The sequence below is a fragment of the Salmo trutta genome, chromosome 30 (assembly GCF_901001165.1).
Source record: "Salmo trutta chromosome 30, fSalTru1.1, whole genome shotgun sequence".
Lineage (NCBI taxonomy): Eukaryota > Metazoa > Chordata > Actinopteri > Salmoniformes > Salmonidae > Salmo > Salmo trutta.
The window spans coordinates 10027570-10043607 of NC_042986.1; the positions used below are offsets into that span (position 1 = coordinate 10027570).

The following is a 16038-nucleotide window of genomic DNA, read 5'->3' on the forward strand; positions in this document are numbered from 1 at the left end:
AGTCCCGCCGAAGAAAAACAAAGCATTGGGGGAAAAAAACAAGTCTCACACTTAAAATCGAATTCTATTCATAACCATTTTTCATTTTCAGAAATATTACCGCCGATGTAACCTGTTTTATTCTCCTCCTCTCAGTAATCAATCAATTTGACGGTGTTGTTTATCTATTGTAAAGGGGAACTTGAAACCGCCCCTTGCCCCATTTCCTCGGTTGTTTTTCTTCTTTCGCCTGTATTCTCCATGTTGTTGGAGTGAAAATTGAGGACTTCGCAGAGACAGGAAGGGGCCGTTCGGGAAATGTACTAGTGATAAAGTAAACCGAGAGGCGCAGCAGAGGGAATCGCAACGACGAAAACATATCCAAGCGCCCTGCCCCTCCCATGTGTGGACAACAGAAGAAGCCAGGAATAAAGAAACATTGTTGCTGATGAAATGTAGCCTCTTACGAATCCAACACAGACACGGATGACAGTTATCAAGGCAATCCTTTAGTAACTTGTCAACATAACCTGATGAAGGCTGCTTATCTCTGTTTGGGGAACGGATTGGATTTTGAGGGCTCTGTGCTTGTCAGATGGAAAGATCTATCATCACTCAAGTGCAGAAAGAAGACATTCAATTGTCACCAAAAACAGGTAGGATATGCTCCCGTTTTTATTGTTTGTTCTGATTAAACATGGGTTGATTTGATATGGAGAAGGTTCGTTAAGTTATGAAATGTAAGGTTGATGTAAACATGTTTCCAGCACGTCCATTTGACAGTTCCAACGTCGCGGACATTGCGCGCGACATTCTAGAGCGCACTGCTCTTGACGGTCGGCTATGCAGCCTACTACACATTTTGATTAATCTTGCATACAAATAGGCTATATTAAATGTCTATATTATATTTCACGATGTTTCAAACCCACACATGCAAGTGATGCTGAACATGGATTGATTTTCAGTTATTATGGAACACCTGCATAATTGGGAAGTGTTTCCCCTCTGGTTCAAACACATTTTTGACAATGCGAGAGTAAAGGCTGTTTGAAAAACTGCATTACATTCGGTATGTAATCACGAATTCAAACCTGCAAAGAATATTAAAACAGTGTTTGTTGGCTATTGTAATTACATTAGCCAAATCAATATGTCTTACCTATTTACGCACATTATTGGACTTTTAAGACAATCAAATTATTCCGTTTTGTTGACGTTACAGTATTTCTATGGATCAAAACAAGGTTATCTAATGCCATCTTACTAGACATTTAGGGATATGATTATAGCTAATAATAATAATAATTGAATAAATTGACATAGTGATCTTTTCGCGCGTAAAATGTTAAACCAAACCACCCCAGCATTTAGCCTGCCCTGTGTTTATGATTTATGCTTTATCTTATTTTCTAGTTGTTGTATGGCACCGTTCCATATTACTGTCACATCTGTCTAGAGCCATACAAACAGCACAGCCATGTCTTGTTTTTGTTCGCAGGCTCAGCCTGGAGACAAATACATCAGGGCAGATCAATGCGCGCCAGGGTGGTACACTATCCGAATCTCATTCGGAAAAATACCACATATATCAAAGGCCTATACGATACAAAGATTGGCAAATGTATGAGACTTTTTTTCTTTGGCTGTTGGAAATGTAACCTAAAACGGTTGCTGATGAAAGATGACAAGCATAACCATAGAAATGCCAGGTGCCGCAGTCGGTGTTGACAGTGTTATGCACAAACACATGCCCTTCTCCCTCCTCCGCCCATTGTAAAGCGCGGTTTCAGAGATTCGTTGTTTTTATGCATCTGGCACTTTGGTTTGAATTAAAGGGTAGGCCTGGTACTCTACTGGCACTGGGCCCTATAGCTCTGGGGGCCCTCAACCCCCCCAAAATGCAGATAGCATATAAACACGTCATAAACCATGGCAAAGAAAATCGAATTATAGGAAATTAGCTGTTAAACTGGCTAAATGTGTAGAATAGCATGAGATTAGCTATAAAACTAAACATTTTTCTCTCGAGACCTTTGGCAATATGAGTAGAATTCCAGGAAATTCGTTTTAAAAATGCTAAATTCTCTCAGCCTCATTGCAAAATGTGTAGAATAGTATGAGATTAGCTATAAAACTGCAAATAAAAATGTGTTCAGACCTTGCGGGCCTGCGGTACGCCACCGTGTACTGCTCTTTGATTATGGTGCAATACCAGATTATGTGTGATAGGATAGCCCTTCTGCTCCTATGTTTGCTCAGCAGAGAAAAATATTATAGATTATTATGTATAGTTTTTTTTCTCTCTTTTATTAGAAAATTGTTTTCATATATTCAGGAATAGGCTTTTCTACCCTTTAAAATGTCTTTGGACCCCTAATGCTCAGAGGTTCTTTCCCCCCTTTTGGCACTAGCATGTTATGTTTGTGTTGATGAAAGATATCAAACCCCCCCCATGGCATATATTTTTCCTATGGCCCAAGGACGAGAGGTCTATTCTATATGTGTTGAATGATCACACCCAGGCCACAGTCCAGTGTCCTGTATGTCTTTATATAGATAGAGTAGCATGGTTGGTTACGGGAGTGGAATTTGACGAAAGTCACACTGTGAACTCACCATTTAAAATCCTATATCCTTCACGTTAATGATTTTTTTTAAACAAAACATCCACATACAAATGACAACATGCAGATGCACGCAAACATCCACAACATCACCCCTACCCATCATTCCAATGGCTGCAGAAGTTCCCCAAAGATGAAAGGAAGATGGAAGGAGATTAAATGTTAGGATCAAGGATGAAGATTATGAATCAAGCGAGCGACTCATAATAACTGACTATCTTTTGCACCTAGCACTATACAAAATATGATGAGCAGGATGAGAATGTCCAGATGTGTGAACAAGGCTCCTGAAGATTTGCATTGAAACCACTTTTTCTTTTAAAATATTTTTTAAAATGAATCTCTTCGATAGCTGTAGTCAGCGCAGGCATCAATGTTTTGTATATCAGAGCCATCCATGCATTTAATTTGCTTATAAACTCTCATACATACAGTACCAGTCAAAAGTTAGGACACACCTACTCATTCAAGGGTTTTTCTTATTTTTTTTAAACTATTTTCTACATTGTAGAATAATAGTGAAGACTTCAAAACTATGAAATAACACATGGAATCATGTAGTAGCCAAAAAAGTGTTAAACAAATCAAAATATATTTTAGTTTCTTCAAAGTAGCCACCCTTTGCCTTGATGACAGCTTTGCACACTCTTGGCATTCTCTCAACCAGCTTCATGAGGCACCTGGAATGCATTTCAATTAACAGGTGTGCCTTGTTAAAAGTTAATTTGTGGAATTTCTTTCCTTAATGTGTTTGAGCCAATCTGTTGTGTTGTGACAAGGTAGGGGTGGTATACAGATGATAGCCCTATTTGGTAAAAGACCAAGTCCATATTATGGCAAGAACAGCTCAAATAAGCATAGAGAAATGACTGTCCATCATTACTTTAAGACATGAAGGTCATTCAATCCGGAAGACCCAGAGTTACCTCTGCTGCAGAGGATAAGTTCATTAGAGTTACCAGCCTCAGAAATTGCAGCCCAAATAAATGCTTCACAGAGTTCAAGTAACAGACACATCTCAACATCAACTATTCAGAGGAGACTGCCTGAATCAGGCCTTCATGGTCAAATTGCTGCAAATAAACCACTACTAAAGGACACCAATAAGAAGAAGAGACTTGCTTGGGCCAAGAAACATGAGCAATGGACATTAGACCGTGGAATTATGTCCTTTAGTCTGATGAGTCCAAATTTTAGATTTTTATTTCCAACAGCCGTGTCTTTGTGAGATGCAGAGTAGGTGAACAAATGATCTCTGCATGTGTGGTTCACACCGTGAAGCATGGAGGAGGAGTTGTGATGGTGTGGAGGTGCTTTGCTGGTGACACTGTCTGTGATTTATTTAGAATTCAAGGCACACTTAACCAGCATGGCTACTCCAGCATTCTGCAGCGATACGCCATCCCATCTGGTCTGTGCTTAGTGGGACTATAATTTGTTTTTCAACAGGACAATGACCCAACACACCTCCAGGCTGTGTAAAGGCTATTTGACCAAGAAGGAGAGTGATGGAGTGTTGCATCGATGACCTGGCCTCCACAATCACCCGATCTCAACTGGGGTGAGATGGTTTGGGATGAGTTGGACCTTAGAGTGAAGGAAAAGCAGCCAACAAGTGCTCAGCATATGTGGTAACTCCTTCAAGACTGTTGGAAAAGCATTCCAGGTGACTACTTCATGAATCTGGTTGAGAGAATGCCAAGAGTGTGCAAAGCTGTCATCAAGGCAAAGGGTGGCTACTTTTGAAGAATCTAAAATATATTTTGATTTGTTTAACACTTTTTGTGGTTACTACATGATTCCATATGTGTTATTTCATAGTTTTGATGTCTTCACTATTATTCTACAATGTAGAAAATAGTAAAACATTTATAAAAACCCCTTGAACGAGTCAGTGTTTCCAAACTTTTGACTGGTACTGTATATTAACATAGGTGCTATGCATATCCAATCCAACCAAATAATAGATGCTAATTTCCCCCAGTAGTGGAACCTCTGTGAACTAGGACACATTTTTACAGTGACTGATCAAAGGGGGCTTGGAGCATTGAGGTGTGACTGGCTTCAGCTTGCTCCGCTCCAGCCAGAGGTCTTGTTCCAGGAGAGTCAGTGAAATGGTTGGAATGTTTTCTGTCTGTGTTTTCTACAGCAGAAAGTACTGTCTGTGTCCCAAATGGCACCCTACTCCCTATGCACAACTTCTGACCAGTGCCACAGGGCCCTGGTCACAAGTAATGCACTCAATAGGGGATAGGCTGCCATTTGAGACGCAGTCACTGCCTAGTGAAGAGTGTGGGTTTTCCCGCCCTCTCTGTGATTATATAACATGTACCAGCCCCTTCCAGCAGCAGCAACCTCATTAAACCCAGAGTGTGTGTGTGCATGTGTGTGCTTGCTCCCTTTGGTAAAGGGAGCAAGGAGTTCATTCTACATTATGTGCAGCAACGATGTCTCTCAAAATGGGGGAAATCCTCCTTACTTCTTCATGGGAAAAGAAATGTACAACATCATACATTTCCCTCACCCCGTCCATCTACTTGGCTTATAAGAACCTTCATTGCCGTGTGAGAATGAGTAAAATGTGTTGGTGAATATCATTTTCATATCACTCAGTTTGAATCAAAAGCTTGGTTATGTCACAGCTAATTTTCACACACATTAAAAGCATTCTTATTTTTTCCCTAATGACAGGCCAGGTGAGCAGGTCTTCTCCGAAGAAGCCTAGGAGCTGTAACCTCTTCAAAGCACTTTTCTGTTGCCTCAGAGGAGCACAGGCTGCCCCCAAACCACTGCCACCTTCCCAGGATGCATTGCTGGAGCTACAGGACAATGGGGGCGTTGTCAAGGTAACATAATTTATTCCTCTCAGCATCTCGGCAGCATTGTTGTTGTAATTATCCATATCAGAAATAGTGTATGGACTGTTGTTTGCTGTATTTCAACCAAGTATGGGACTTTTATGTAGCCTAAAAAGTGTCATTTTGCATTTTGTTGTGTTTGTAAAGCTTGTTTGGACACTTTAAGCAGATTCTAAAAAAAAAAAAATTGCCACAAAGTTTCACACATTATAATTTGCCATGTTAGACTTTATTATAAGGATATGATACTCTTGTGTGTACAGCTAAGTGTTTTTTTTGTCAAACAACTATCAGGCTTTTTATTTTACCACTGTCAAGTGCTTCATCACGTGTTTAACTACTCCAGCGTAATTGCAGGAAAAGCATAAAACAACTACAATCGGAAATTGATAGCTTTCCTCTGTTGAGCAATACCTATTGTCCCGTGAGAATGTGTGGGATTATTGCCCGTGGATGTTATAACATCATGTTGCAATATGGAGTAGCTGCTGCACCTGTTGTGAACATCTTGAACACTACCATGACGGTTGGCGGCTACAGAGTACTTTTAGGTCTGTTCACATAGATCTCCTACGATAAGACAGCTGAGTGAATTGCAATCCACTAAGGCAAAACAGAGGTGCAGAGGGCCTACAAAAGAGTGGATAATGTGATGTGCATGTCAGTTCATGTGGGAGACATAGGATATGTTAGATATGTACAGTATTTAGTATCCGGTGCGTCATAACCGATGTGTACAGAAGCATGAAAGGGTGTTGTTGCCCACTGGCCACTTGTGAGGCTGTCAGGTGTAGATGGGCGTTAGCACCATGTAACAAGGGCAAATGAGCTTCATGTTTCTTCATATTACCTAGTGTCCTCCAGGCAGCACTGGAGCAGTGGGGAAACCGTATCTGTTGTGAGGCCCGGGTATTGTTTGCGTCTCTGAATTGAATCTGATGTAACATGTGTATGTACAGTATAGACCCTATAGCCAAGTCCATCTGCTGTCAACAGCCCACAGGTGTTACACTGTGACACTGTTATTATACTGTAGTTGCGTTGGTTGGTTGAAATCTATAAATGTCTTTTTGATTTTTAGTGCTAGTAGAGTGAGGAAGTGTTGATGAAGCATAGAGCCAGCCTAATAAAACAGGCAAGATGTGTTGTTGTCCCCAATGAGTGCTCTGTACAGATAGTGACCTTGGTCTGTACTCTTGTGTCCTCCACCACAGCTCTCATCTGGACCCAGCCTGCTGCCGGAGATGATACCTCAGGACCAGGGGAAGATATGTGTGGTCATAGACCTGGATGAAACACTGGTGCATAGCTCATTCAAGGTAGCTACTGACCTTTTTTTTTTTTTAACTCTCACTGTAACTACTGCTGTTGTCAACTCACTGTTAAAGGGTTTTGTATGGGTATTTGTTTCAACAGTAGTTAAGAGGAAATATCATAAAGTTAATAATGGTTTTCTTTGTTATATGTACACTACCGTTCAAAAGTTTGGGGTCATTTAGAAATGTCCTTGTTTTTGAAAGAAAAGCAAAAAAAATTGTCCATTAAAATAACATCAAATTGATCAGAAATACAGTGTAGACATTGTTAATGTTGTAAATGACTATTGTAGCTGGAAACGGCTGATTTAAAAAAAAAAATAGAATATCTACATAGGCGTACAGAGGCCCATTATCAGCAACCATCACTCCTGTGTTCCAATGGCACGTTGTGTTAGCTAATCCATGTTTATCATTTAAAAGGCTAATTGATCATTAGAAAACCCTTTTGCAATTATCTTAGCACAGCTGAAAACTGTTGTTTTAATTTAAGAAGCAATAAAACAGGCCTTCTTTAGACTAGTTGAGTATCTGGAGCATCAGCATTTGTGGGTTCGATTACAGGCTCAAAATGGCTAGAAACAAAGAACTTTCTTATGAAACTCGTCAGTCTATTCTTGTTCTGAGAAATTAAGGTTATTCCATGCGAGAAATTTCCAAGAAACTGAAGATCTGGTACAATGCTGTGTACTACTCCCTTCACAGAACAGCGCAGACTGCCTCTAACCGGAATAGAAAGAGGAGTGGGAGGCCCTGGTGAACAACTGACCAAGAGGACAAGTACATTAGAGTGTCTAGTTTGAGAAACAGACGACTCACAAGTCCTCAACTGGCAGCTTCATTAAATAGTACCCGCAAAACACCAGTCTCAACGTCAACTGTGAAGAGGCGACTCCGGGATGCTGGCCTTGTAGGCAGAGTTGCAAAGAAAAAGCCATATTTCAAACTGGCCAATAAAAATAAAAGATTAAGATGGGCAAAAGAACACAGACACTGGACAGAGGAACTCTGCCTTTCCAGGATCCCGGAGTCGCCTCTTCACTGTTGACGTTAAGACTGGTGTTTTGCGGGTAGTTTTTAATGAAGCTGCCAGTTGAGGACTTGTGAGTCGTCTGTTTCTCAAACTAGACACTCTAATGTACTTGTCCTCTTGGTCAGTTGTTCACCAGGGCCTCCCACTCCTCTTTCTATTCCGGTTAGAGCCAGTCTGCGCTGTTCTGTGAAGGGAGTAGTACACAGCGTTGTACCAGATCTTCAGTTTCTAGGCAATTTCTCACATGGAATAGCCTTCATTTCTCAGAACAAGAATAGACTGATGAGTTTCATAAGAAAGTTATTTGTTTCTAGCCATTTTGAGCCTGTAATCGAACCCACAAATGCTGATGCTCTAGATACTCAACTAGTCTAAAGAAGGCCAGTTTTATTGCTTCTTTAAATCAGAACAACAGTTTTCAGCTGTGCTAACATAATTGCAAAAGGGTTTTCTAATGATCAATTAGTCTTTTAAAATGATAAACTTGGATTAGCTAACACAACGTGCCATTAGAACACAGGAGTGATGGTTGCTGATAATGGGCCTCTGTACGCCTATGTAGATATTTCATTTAAAAAATCAGCCGTTTCCAGCTACAATAGCCATTTACAACATTAACAATGTCTACACTGTATTTCTGATCAATTTGATGTTATTTTAATGGACCACAAATGTGCTTTTCTTTCAAAAACAAGGACATTTCTAAGTGACTCCACATTTTTGAACGGTAGTGTATATTATATTTCTGTGGTTATTATAGTCCAAGTCTTAGTGATTTTATCTTATGTAATTGCATTAGAATGTTCAACGGCTCCCTTTGTGTTCTTTCCTTAGCCTATTAGTAATGCAGATTTCATAGTGCCTGTGGAGATTGAGGGGACCACACACCAGGTAAAATATATGAACTAAATGCAGTATGTTGAGTCGGGTAGCTTGGCGTTCATGTACTGTATGTTGATGTGTTCAGAGTTCAGTGTTTGCTGAGCTTAAAATAGGATGGGTTTTTAGGACAGATGAGGTTTGTTATGGGTGCTATGAGCCCTCTAGTGGACAGATGTGAGGTTGAATGGGAAAGGAAGTGTAAGCATAAAAATATTTTTAAAAGGAAGTCATTTCAGCATAGTTACTTCACCTTTCAGAAATAAGTAATGCTATAATTTTAGAGCACACTTATAGAGAAACTGTGGTACAGAAATGACTCATCAATGCACTGCACCGGGGACAATAATTCAACACTGTGTTGTATCCTTTGCATGCAGAACTTCATGCAAATAATGCATATGCACAACTGCGCATGTGAGTACCGTCGTTTGGTTTGGGATTCTTCACCATGGGCCTCTGCCTGGTTCAAGTAATCCAGGATAGGCTGGTTAACACATGCACGGCCTGTTCTTGATTACTTGTTTCAGGAACTGTCCACCAGCAACTGGAATGGACACAATGACAACAACAATTTCATGTAATGTGGAAGAAATATAAGTATGACTACAGAGGAAGATTGAATATTATAATAATATAATACTCCATTACTATGTAATTTCAAAGCAATTAGTAAAGGGATAAGAATGTTGTTACTGTAGTAATTATAGTGTTATTACATAGCTAGGTATAAGGGCAACATAATGCAAAGTGTTACAAAACATTAGTTCCAGGTGTTTGTTTCAGGTATACGTGCTGAAGAGGCCGTATGTGGATGAGTTCCTACAGCGAATGGGAGAGCTGTTTGAGTGCATTCTGTTTACTGCCAGTCTTGCCAAGGTAAGCTGAAAAATAATAATAAAACATTGTGTTATGACATTTCCCTACTATTCTTCTTGAGAAGATTACTCTTCATTTTGAATACTAGTTTAGGAAGTCTTAAACGTTTTTCTCTTTCCCAACCCTCTGTAGCCTTTTCCCCATGCGTTAGATGACCTTTCTAGTGCCAAAACCTGCTTTGTGAATTTGCATATTAGGAGCTAGCATACGTTTTCAATGTAACGTGTAGTTACAGTTGTGGTCAACTATATTGGCACCCTTGCACAATTATTTATATATATATATATATATTTTTTTTTAATGAGTTGAAATAGAAACAAAATTGGTGTTCACACTTCAGAGTAAAAGCAAAATGGCCTGGACTTAAATATAAAAAATGTATTTGGTTGAAGGCAAGTTATTCTCATTTATTGTGTTATTTATCTCACCTGTGGGAAGTTACATATTTTTTATTTATTTAACCTTTATTTAACTAGGCAAGTCAGTTTAAGAACAAATTCTTATTTACAATGACGGCCTACCCCGGCCAAACTCTTACCCAGATGACGCTGGGCCAATTGTGCTCCACCCTATGGGACTCCCAATCACGGCCGGTTGTGATACAGCCTGGAATCGAACCACGGTCTGTAGTGACGCCTCTAGCATTGAGATGCAGTGCCTTAGACCGCTGCGCCACTCGGGAGCCCAAAAGTTAAAGGTGCATACAGGGTAAAAATAGCCATTCAACCAGTTTTGAAAAGAGAAAATGGAACATTCAGCCCCATTTTAAAGTGCAAGGGAGCCAGAATATTTGACCGCAACTGTACATTATTAGTAGCTTGGGTAAACCTTGGTGACACCTTGCACCAAATCCAAACTCTCATTTACCCCCTACTCTCCATTCCCTGCTTCTGGTCTTGCCCTTTCCTGCATTCCCTGACCCCCCTCTCCCCCCTTTTCCTTGCCCTCCCCTAGTATGCAGACCCAGTGACTGACCTGTTGGATCAGTGTGGGGTGTTCCGGGCGCGGCTGTTCCGGGAGTCCTGTGTGTTCCACCAGGGTTTCTATGTCAAAGACCTCAGCATACTGGGCAGAGAGCTCCATAAGACCCTCATCTTGGACAACTCTCCTGCCTCATACATCTTCCATCCTGAGAATGCTGTGAGTTTGGGTTTCATTCAACTTCTTTCAACTCAACTGTGACCTTTTTCAGGATTCAAACTGATAATTAACATGATATTATTTCACATTTTACTGCATTCTATTCTATTCACTTTTTAAAGGTTTAACCTTATATTCCACTTAAAATAACTGTCCAGTGTTCACAGATTTCCATGTAATATGACCTATAATTAATTACAATATGAGTGAAATAGTTTTTCTTAAAAATAATTGTAATAAAGTATGTTAAAAAGCAGCTTTTCTGTGGAATGGTGTGGGCCTACCCCAACAACAGAATGGTGTGGGCGTATACCCGTCATAAAAAATATTCAGGCAAGTAGGATGACATCATCCTCTATGAGGAAATAGCAAGCATTTTTTAAACGGTCTGTTTTGAGATGTTAGTGTTTTCACTCCTTTTATGCTTTGGCCACATTCAGAGCATTCGGAAAGTAATCAGACCCCTTCCCTTTTCCACATTTTGTTACGTTACAGCCTTATTCTCAAATGGATTACATGTATTTTTTTGCTCATCAATCTACACACAATACCCATAATGACAAAGCGAAACAGGTTTTTAGAAATGTTTGCAAATTTATAAAAATAAAAAAAACAGAAATACCTTATTTACATAGGTATTCAGAACCTTTGCTATGAGACTCGAAATTGAGCTCAGGTGCATCCTGTTTCCATTTATCGTCCTTGAGATGTTTCTACAACTTGATTGGAATGCACCGGTGGTAAATTAAATTGATTGGACATGATTTGGAAAGGCACACACCTGTCTATAGAAGGTCCCACAGTTGTCAGAGCAAAAGCCAACCCATGAGATCTAAGGAATTTTCCGTAGAGCTTCGATACAGGATTGTGTCGAGGCACAGATCTGGGGAAGGGTACCAAAACATTTCTGCAGCATTGGAGGTCCCCAAGAACACAGTGACCTCCGTCATTCTTAAATGGAAAAAGTTTGGAACCACCAAGACTCTAGGGCTGGCCGCCCGGCCAAACGAAGCAATCGGGGGGAGAAGGGCCTTGGTCAGGTGACCAAGAACCTGATGGTCGCTCTGACAGAGCTTCAGAAGTCCTCTGTGGAGATGGGAGAACCTTCCAAAAGGACAACCATCTCTGCAGCACTCTACCAATCAGGCCTTTATGGTACAGTGGCCAGACGGCAACCACTCCTCAGTAAAAGGCACATGACAGCCCACATAGAGTTTGCCAAAAGGCACCTAAAGACTCTCAGACCATGAGAAACAAGTTTGTCTGGTCTGATGAAACCAAGATTGAACTCTTTGGCCTGAATGCCAAGCTCCACGTCTGGAGGAAACTTGGCACCACCCCTGTAGTGAAGCATGGTGGTGGCAGCATCATGCTGTGGGGATGTTTTTCAACGCCAGGGACTGGTAGACTAGTCAGATTCGAGGAAAAGATGAATTGTGCAAAGTACAGAAAGATCCTTGATGAAACCCTGCTCTAAAGGGCTCAGGCTGGGGCGAAAGTTAACCTTCCAACAGGAGAACGACCCTAAGCACACAGCCAAGACAACACAGGAGTGGCTTCGGGACAAGTCTCTGAATGTCCTTGAGTGACCCAGCCAGAGCCCGGACTTGAACCTGATCGAACATCTCTGGAGAGACCTGAAAATAGCTGTGCAGCGACACTCCCCATCCAACCTGACAGAGCTTGAGAGGATCTGCAGAGAAGAATGAGAGAAAATCCCCAAATACAGGTGTGCCAAGCTTGTAGGGTCATACCCAAGAAGACTTTAGGCTGTAATCGCTGCCAAAGGTGCTTCAACAAAACACTGAGTAAAGGCTCTGAATTGAATTTAGCGCAGGTGGGTTTTTTTTTAATACATTTGCAAAAATTTTAAAAACGAAAAGGTTTTGCTTTGTCATTATGGGGTATTGTGTGTAGATTAATGAGGGGGAAAAACTATTTAATCAATTTCTGAATACGGCTGTAACATAACAATGTGGAAAAAGTCAAGGGGTCTGAATACTTTCCGAATGCGCTGTATGAGTATAGGATGAGTCAACAACATTACTATTTAGGTTTGAGTTAACAGAATATGAACTTAAGATTTAGCACAGATATATATACATTCCGATATATACAACAAGAATATACAGTTTGTCAATACCCCAACACTGCAAACAAAGCATTAGTAAGTGAGCGAATGGTTTCTCTGCTGCTCCCTCAGGTTCCTGTGGTGTCCTGGTTTGATGATGTGGAGGATTCTGAGCTGCTCCACCTGCTGCCGGTGTTTGAAGACCTGAGTCAGGCTGAAGATGTCTACATCAGACTGGGGGAGCTAAGAGTGCCATGATGGAGGCGGGAGAGGACCCTGCTCTCACTGCCAGACTAGCCAGCACCTGGCCCAGAACATACGCAACCACCATAGAAATAGAAACATAATATTCTATTCATATAACATTGTATTTGTATGCTCACCAGCCAGAGGCACATGCAGTGTATTTGTTTCAGACGAGCACTTCATGACATTCTAAGGCCTTTTCTCTGAGACTCTGAGCATCTGTCTGTATGTCAACCACTGTCTGACAACTCTGAGCCAAAATACCGTAGAGTACTGCAATCACTCCAAATGAATATGAATAAAGTGGTTATTTTTTGCCAAACCAGAGGCCTGAATGGCCTGATCTAACTCAGGACACTTGTATCATTGTGCCTTTTTTTTCTTTCTTAACAAACACAAAAACCAAGCAGCTCAAACTTTTTTAATTATTATTATTTTCTTCCAATCTCACTATGCAATCCTCTTCTGCAATCATGATGGACTACAGTGCTACTTGTTATACGGGTGGGTCACAATCATATCCAGAATGCCAACGGAATGTGTTCTTTACATTTTCCTGGATATATGACCAGTCAGCATATGCTCATGTACTATACGTTTAACGGATGTTTAAGTATGTAAATATTTATATTTTTTTACTGTAAAATGGCCAACAAAGCAAAATGCCTCCAATAAGTACTGAATACATTGTAAGTAAATCATTTTGAAGAGCTTAAAATATTAGCAACATTATATATATTTTTTTATGATTAACATACAATGGTGTTACAAAGTTTTATAAAGCTCTTTGAGTTTATCATTTGGGACAAACTTCTTTAATCTGGTCACTTGAATGCCAACACACTGGATGGCATGGTTGTAGGCTGCTCAGCAGAAGTACAGTATAGTGTCGCTCTTAGAATATTTGGTCCAGTCTTAACACGTTTATTTTTCTGTTTTTCTTGTAATACTAAATGACAGAAGTTGCACTATTTGTTTTGATAAGTAAGACTGCTAAAAGAAGTGACAAATGCATTTCTAATTCAGTCAGATATATGCACCCTTATGCCATGCTGAATGTGGTCAAATACTGTATTAACAAAACTATATGTAATTGTGGTACTCCTAATGCTGAATTATTTTATTTTTACAATTTGTGTTCATTTGTGTCATTATTTGCCCACTGCAAATGAGGTTATCAAAACAACAATATTCAAAACCTCTGCCAAATTATAATTTGTGGCTAGTATTTTTGGATTGTGTAAAGTTAATCACATATTTTCCTCCAAACTGCCTTTCAAACATTACTCCTCGAATCATCATAGATGATACCAACGACATTGTGTTATCAATGGTCCCGTGTGGCTCAGTTGGTAGAGCATGGTGTTTGCAACGCCAGGGTTGTGGGTTTGATTCCCACGGGGAACCAGTACAGGGGAAAAAATTTATGAAATGTATGCATTCACTACTGTAAGTCGCTCTAGATAAGAGCGTCTGCTAAATGACTAAAATGTAAATCAAAAAACAATAACCAAATTCAGGGGTTAGATGTTTGTTATACCATTACTGTAGTATATTGCCATTCCACAAATAATGATGGAAACCAGGATTATTTTATGTTGGTACAATCAAGTTGTTTTTATAATGTTTATGTCCGTTTTTATTGTGTACGTTGATCACTTAATTAAGACATTTGAATGAATGTTTACCAATCCTAATGAATAACCAAAGATATCTGGTTGTTGATATTGTGTAGATTTAGTTGTTCTCATTGACATTGTTATAATTAAACTAAATAAAGCTACATGTAAATTGTAAATCATGAACACACATTTAGCTCTATACATTGTTGTTCAGTGTAAGATGGGTCATACTTCCAATAGGGCGCCAGGTAGTCAACCGAAAGGTTGCTGGTTTGAATCTCTGAGCCGACTAGGTGAAAAATCTGTCGATGTGCCCTTAGCAAGGCACTTAACCCGGAATTGCTCCTGTAACTCACTCTGGATAAAAACAAATGTTAGGCCTTCAGGATAAGTGTATAAGTGTATATTAGACGCAAACTGGGCAAAAATTGCCAAAATAAAGTTGGATTATATTTCCTTGTCTATTTGTGTTTTTTTTTGTAGAGATTGTGAAATGTTTTGTATTACAAATTTAAAACATATGTCCATCCCATTGGATTTGAGGCATATAATATACAGAAATATACAGAAATAAGCTAAGTCTTTGGGTGACAGCGAGAGAAAACAAGCATGTACGCTTGCTATTGCGAGATGAGGGGCGCAAGCAATGTTGGGATGAGAGGGTTATTGGGGCGGACACAGAAAGGTCTTAGGAGGAATGGAAGGGGGGGAAAGGAAGAAGATGAAGAAGAGGTCGGAGTTGAATTTGAGGAAGATGGCGTCAAAAATGGAGATGGAGTGTTGAAGAAGAAGGGTGTCAAGTGCAAACGGAGCCGTGCGCCAGACCGAGATCTGGAGGTGAAATGGAAGTGAATGAGGGCGAGTTAAGTGAAGTGGAGGTGTGGTGAAGAGCTCGGAGCCCGAGCATGATAAAGAAGTATCGGGTCCAGTAGGAAGGACATTTTTTGAGATAGTGGATCCTTGCCTTTTGGCGGATCCATTTGTGGTTTCAGGGTGGGTGGGAAATGAGTTGGGTGCAGTTGAATCAGTGAAGGCAACCTGTAGTAGACTTGTGATATGTGTTTGTGTTTCTTCTGACCAGAGGGAGTGGGCTCTTCGTGTCACGCAACTTGGGTCAAGATCTGTTATCTCGCTTTGCTCTTAGGAACAGGGCACCATTGAAATTAGTGTTTTCTGGGGTATTAAGTGTGGAGGTGGAGCAATTGAAGTTGAAGATTCCTGGTGTTTGTGACTCCCACCGTATTTGGTGCGACTCAATTCCGGTGGTGAAACAGGAGTCAATGTCAATCCTTTTGAGTTTTGAGTCTTTACTCGACAAAGTCATCTTTGGATATCAGTTATCTTGTTAGGGCTTTTGTGTTAAATCCACTGCGCTGTTTCAGGTGCAC

The 16038-nt window shown here is 40.3% G+C and overlaps 1 protein-coding gene across 1 annotated transcript; it reads left to right on the forward strand.

Moving 5' to 3' along the window:
- The first annotated feature begins 16 nt into the window (after nt 1–16).
- Nucleotides 17–15110, forward strand: LOC115167900 (carboxy-terminal domain RNA polymerase II polypeptide A small phosphatase 2). Its single transcript, XM_029722632.1, has 7 exons — nt 17–635; nt 5298–5452; nt 6679–6783; nt 8648–8704; nt 9479–9571; nt 10526–10711; nt 12915–15110. Exons 1-7 carry the CDS (start codon nt 575–577, stop codon nt 13038–13040), a joined length of 783 nt encoding a protein of 260 aa, XP_029578492.1. The 5' UTR covers nt 17–574; the 3' UTR covers nt 13041–15110.
- Nucleotides 15111–16038: the final 928 nt, after the last annotated feature.

Bases quoted from the DNA above. Each gene is read 5' to 3' on its own strand.
- LOC115167900 (XM_029722632.1), top strand. From the start codon at position 575: ATGGAAAGATCTATCATCACTCAAGTGCAGAAAGAAGACATTCAATTG. The intron at 5,453-6,678 runs GTAACATAATTT...CCTCCACCACAG, and splicing joins ACAATGGGGGCGTTGTCAAG to CTCTCATCTGGACCCAGCCT. The intron at 10,712-12,914 runs GTGAGTTTGGGT...CTGCTCCCTCAG, and splicing joins TCTTCCATCCTGAGAATGCT to GTTCCTGTGGTGTCCTGGTT.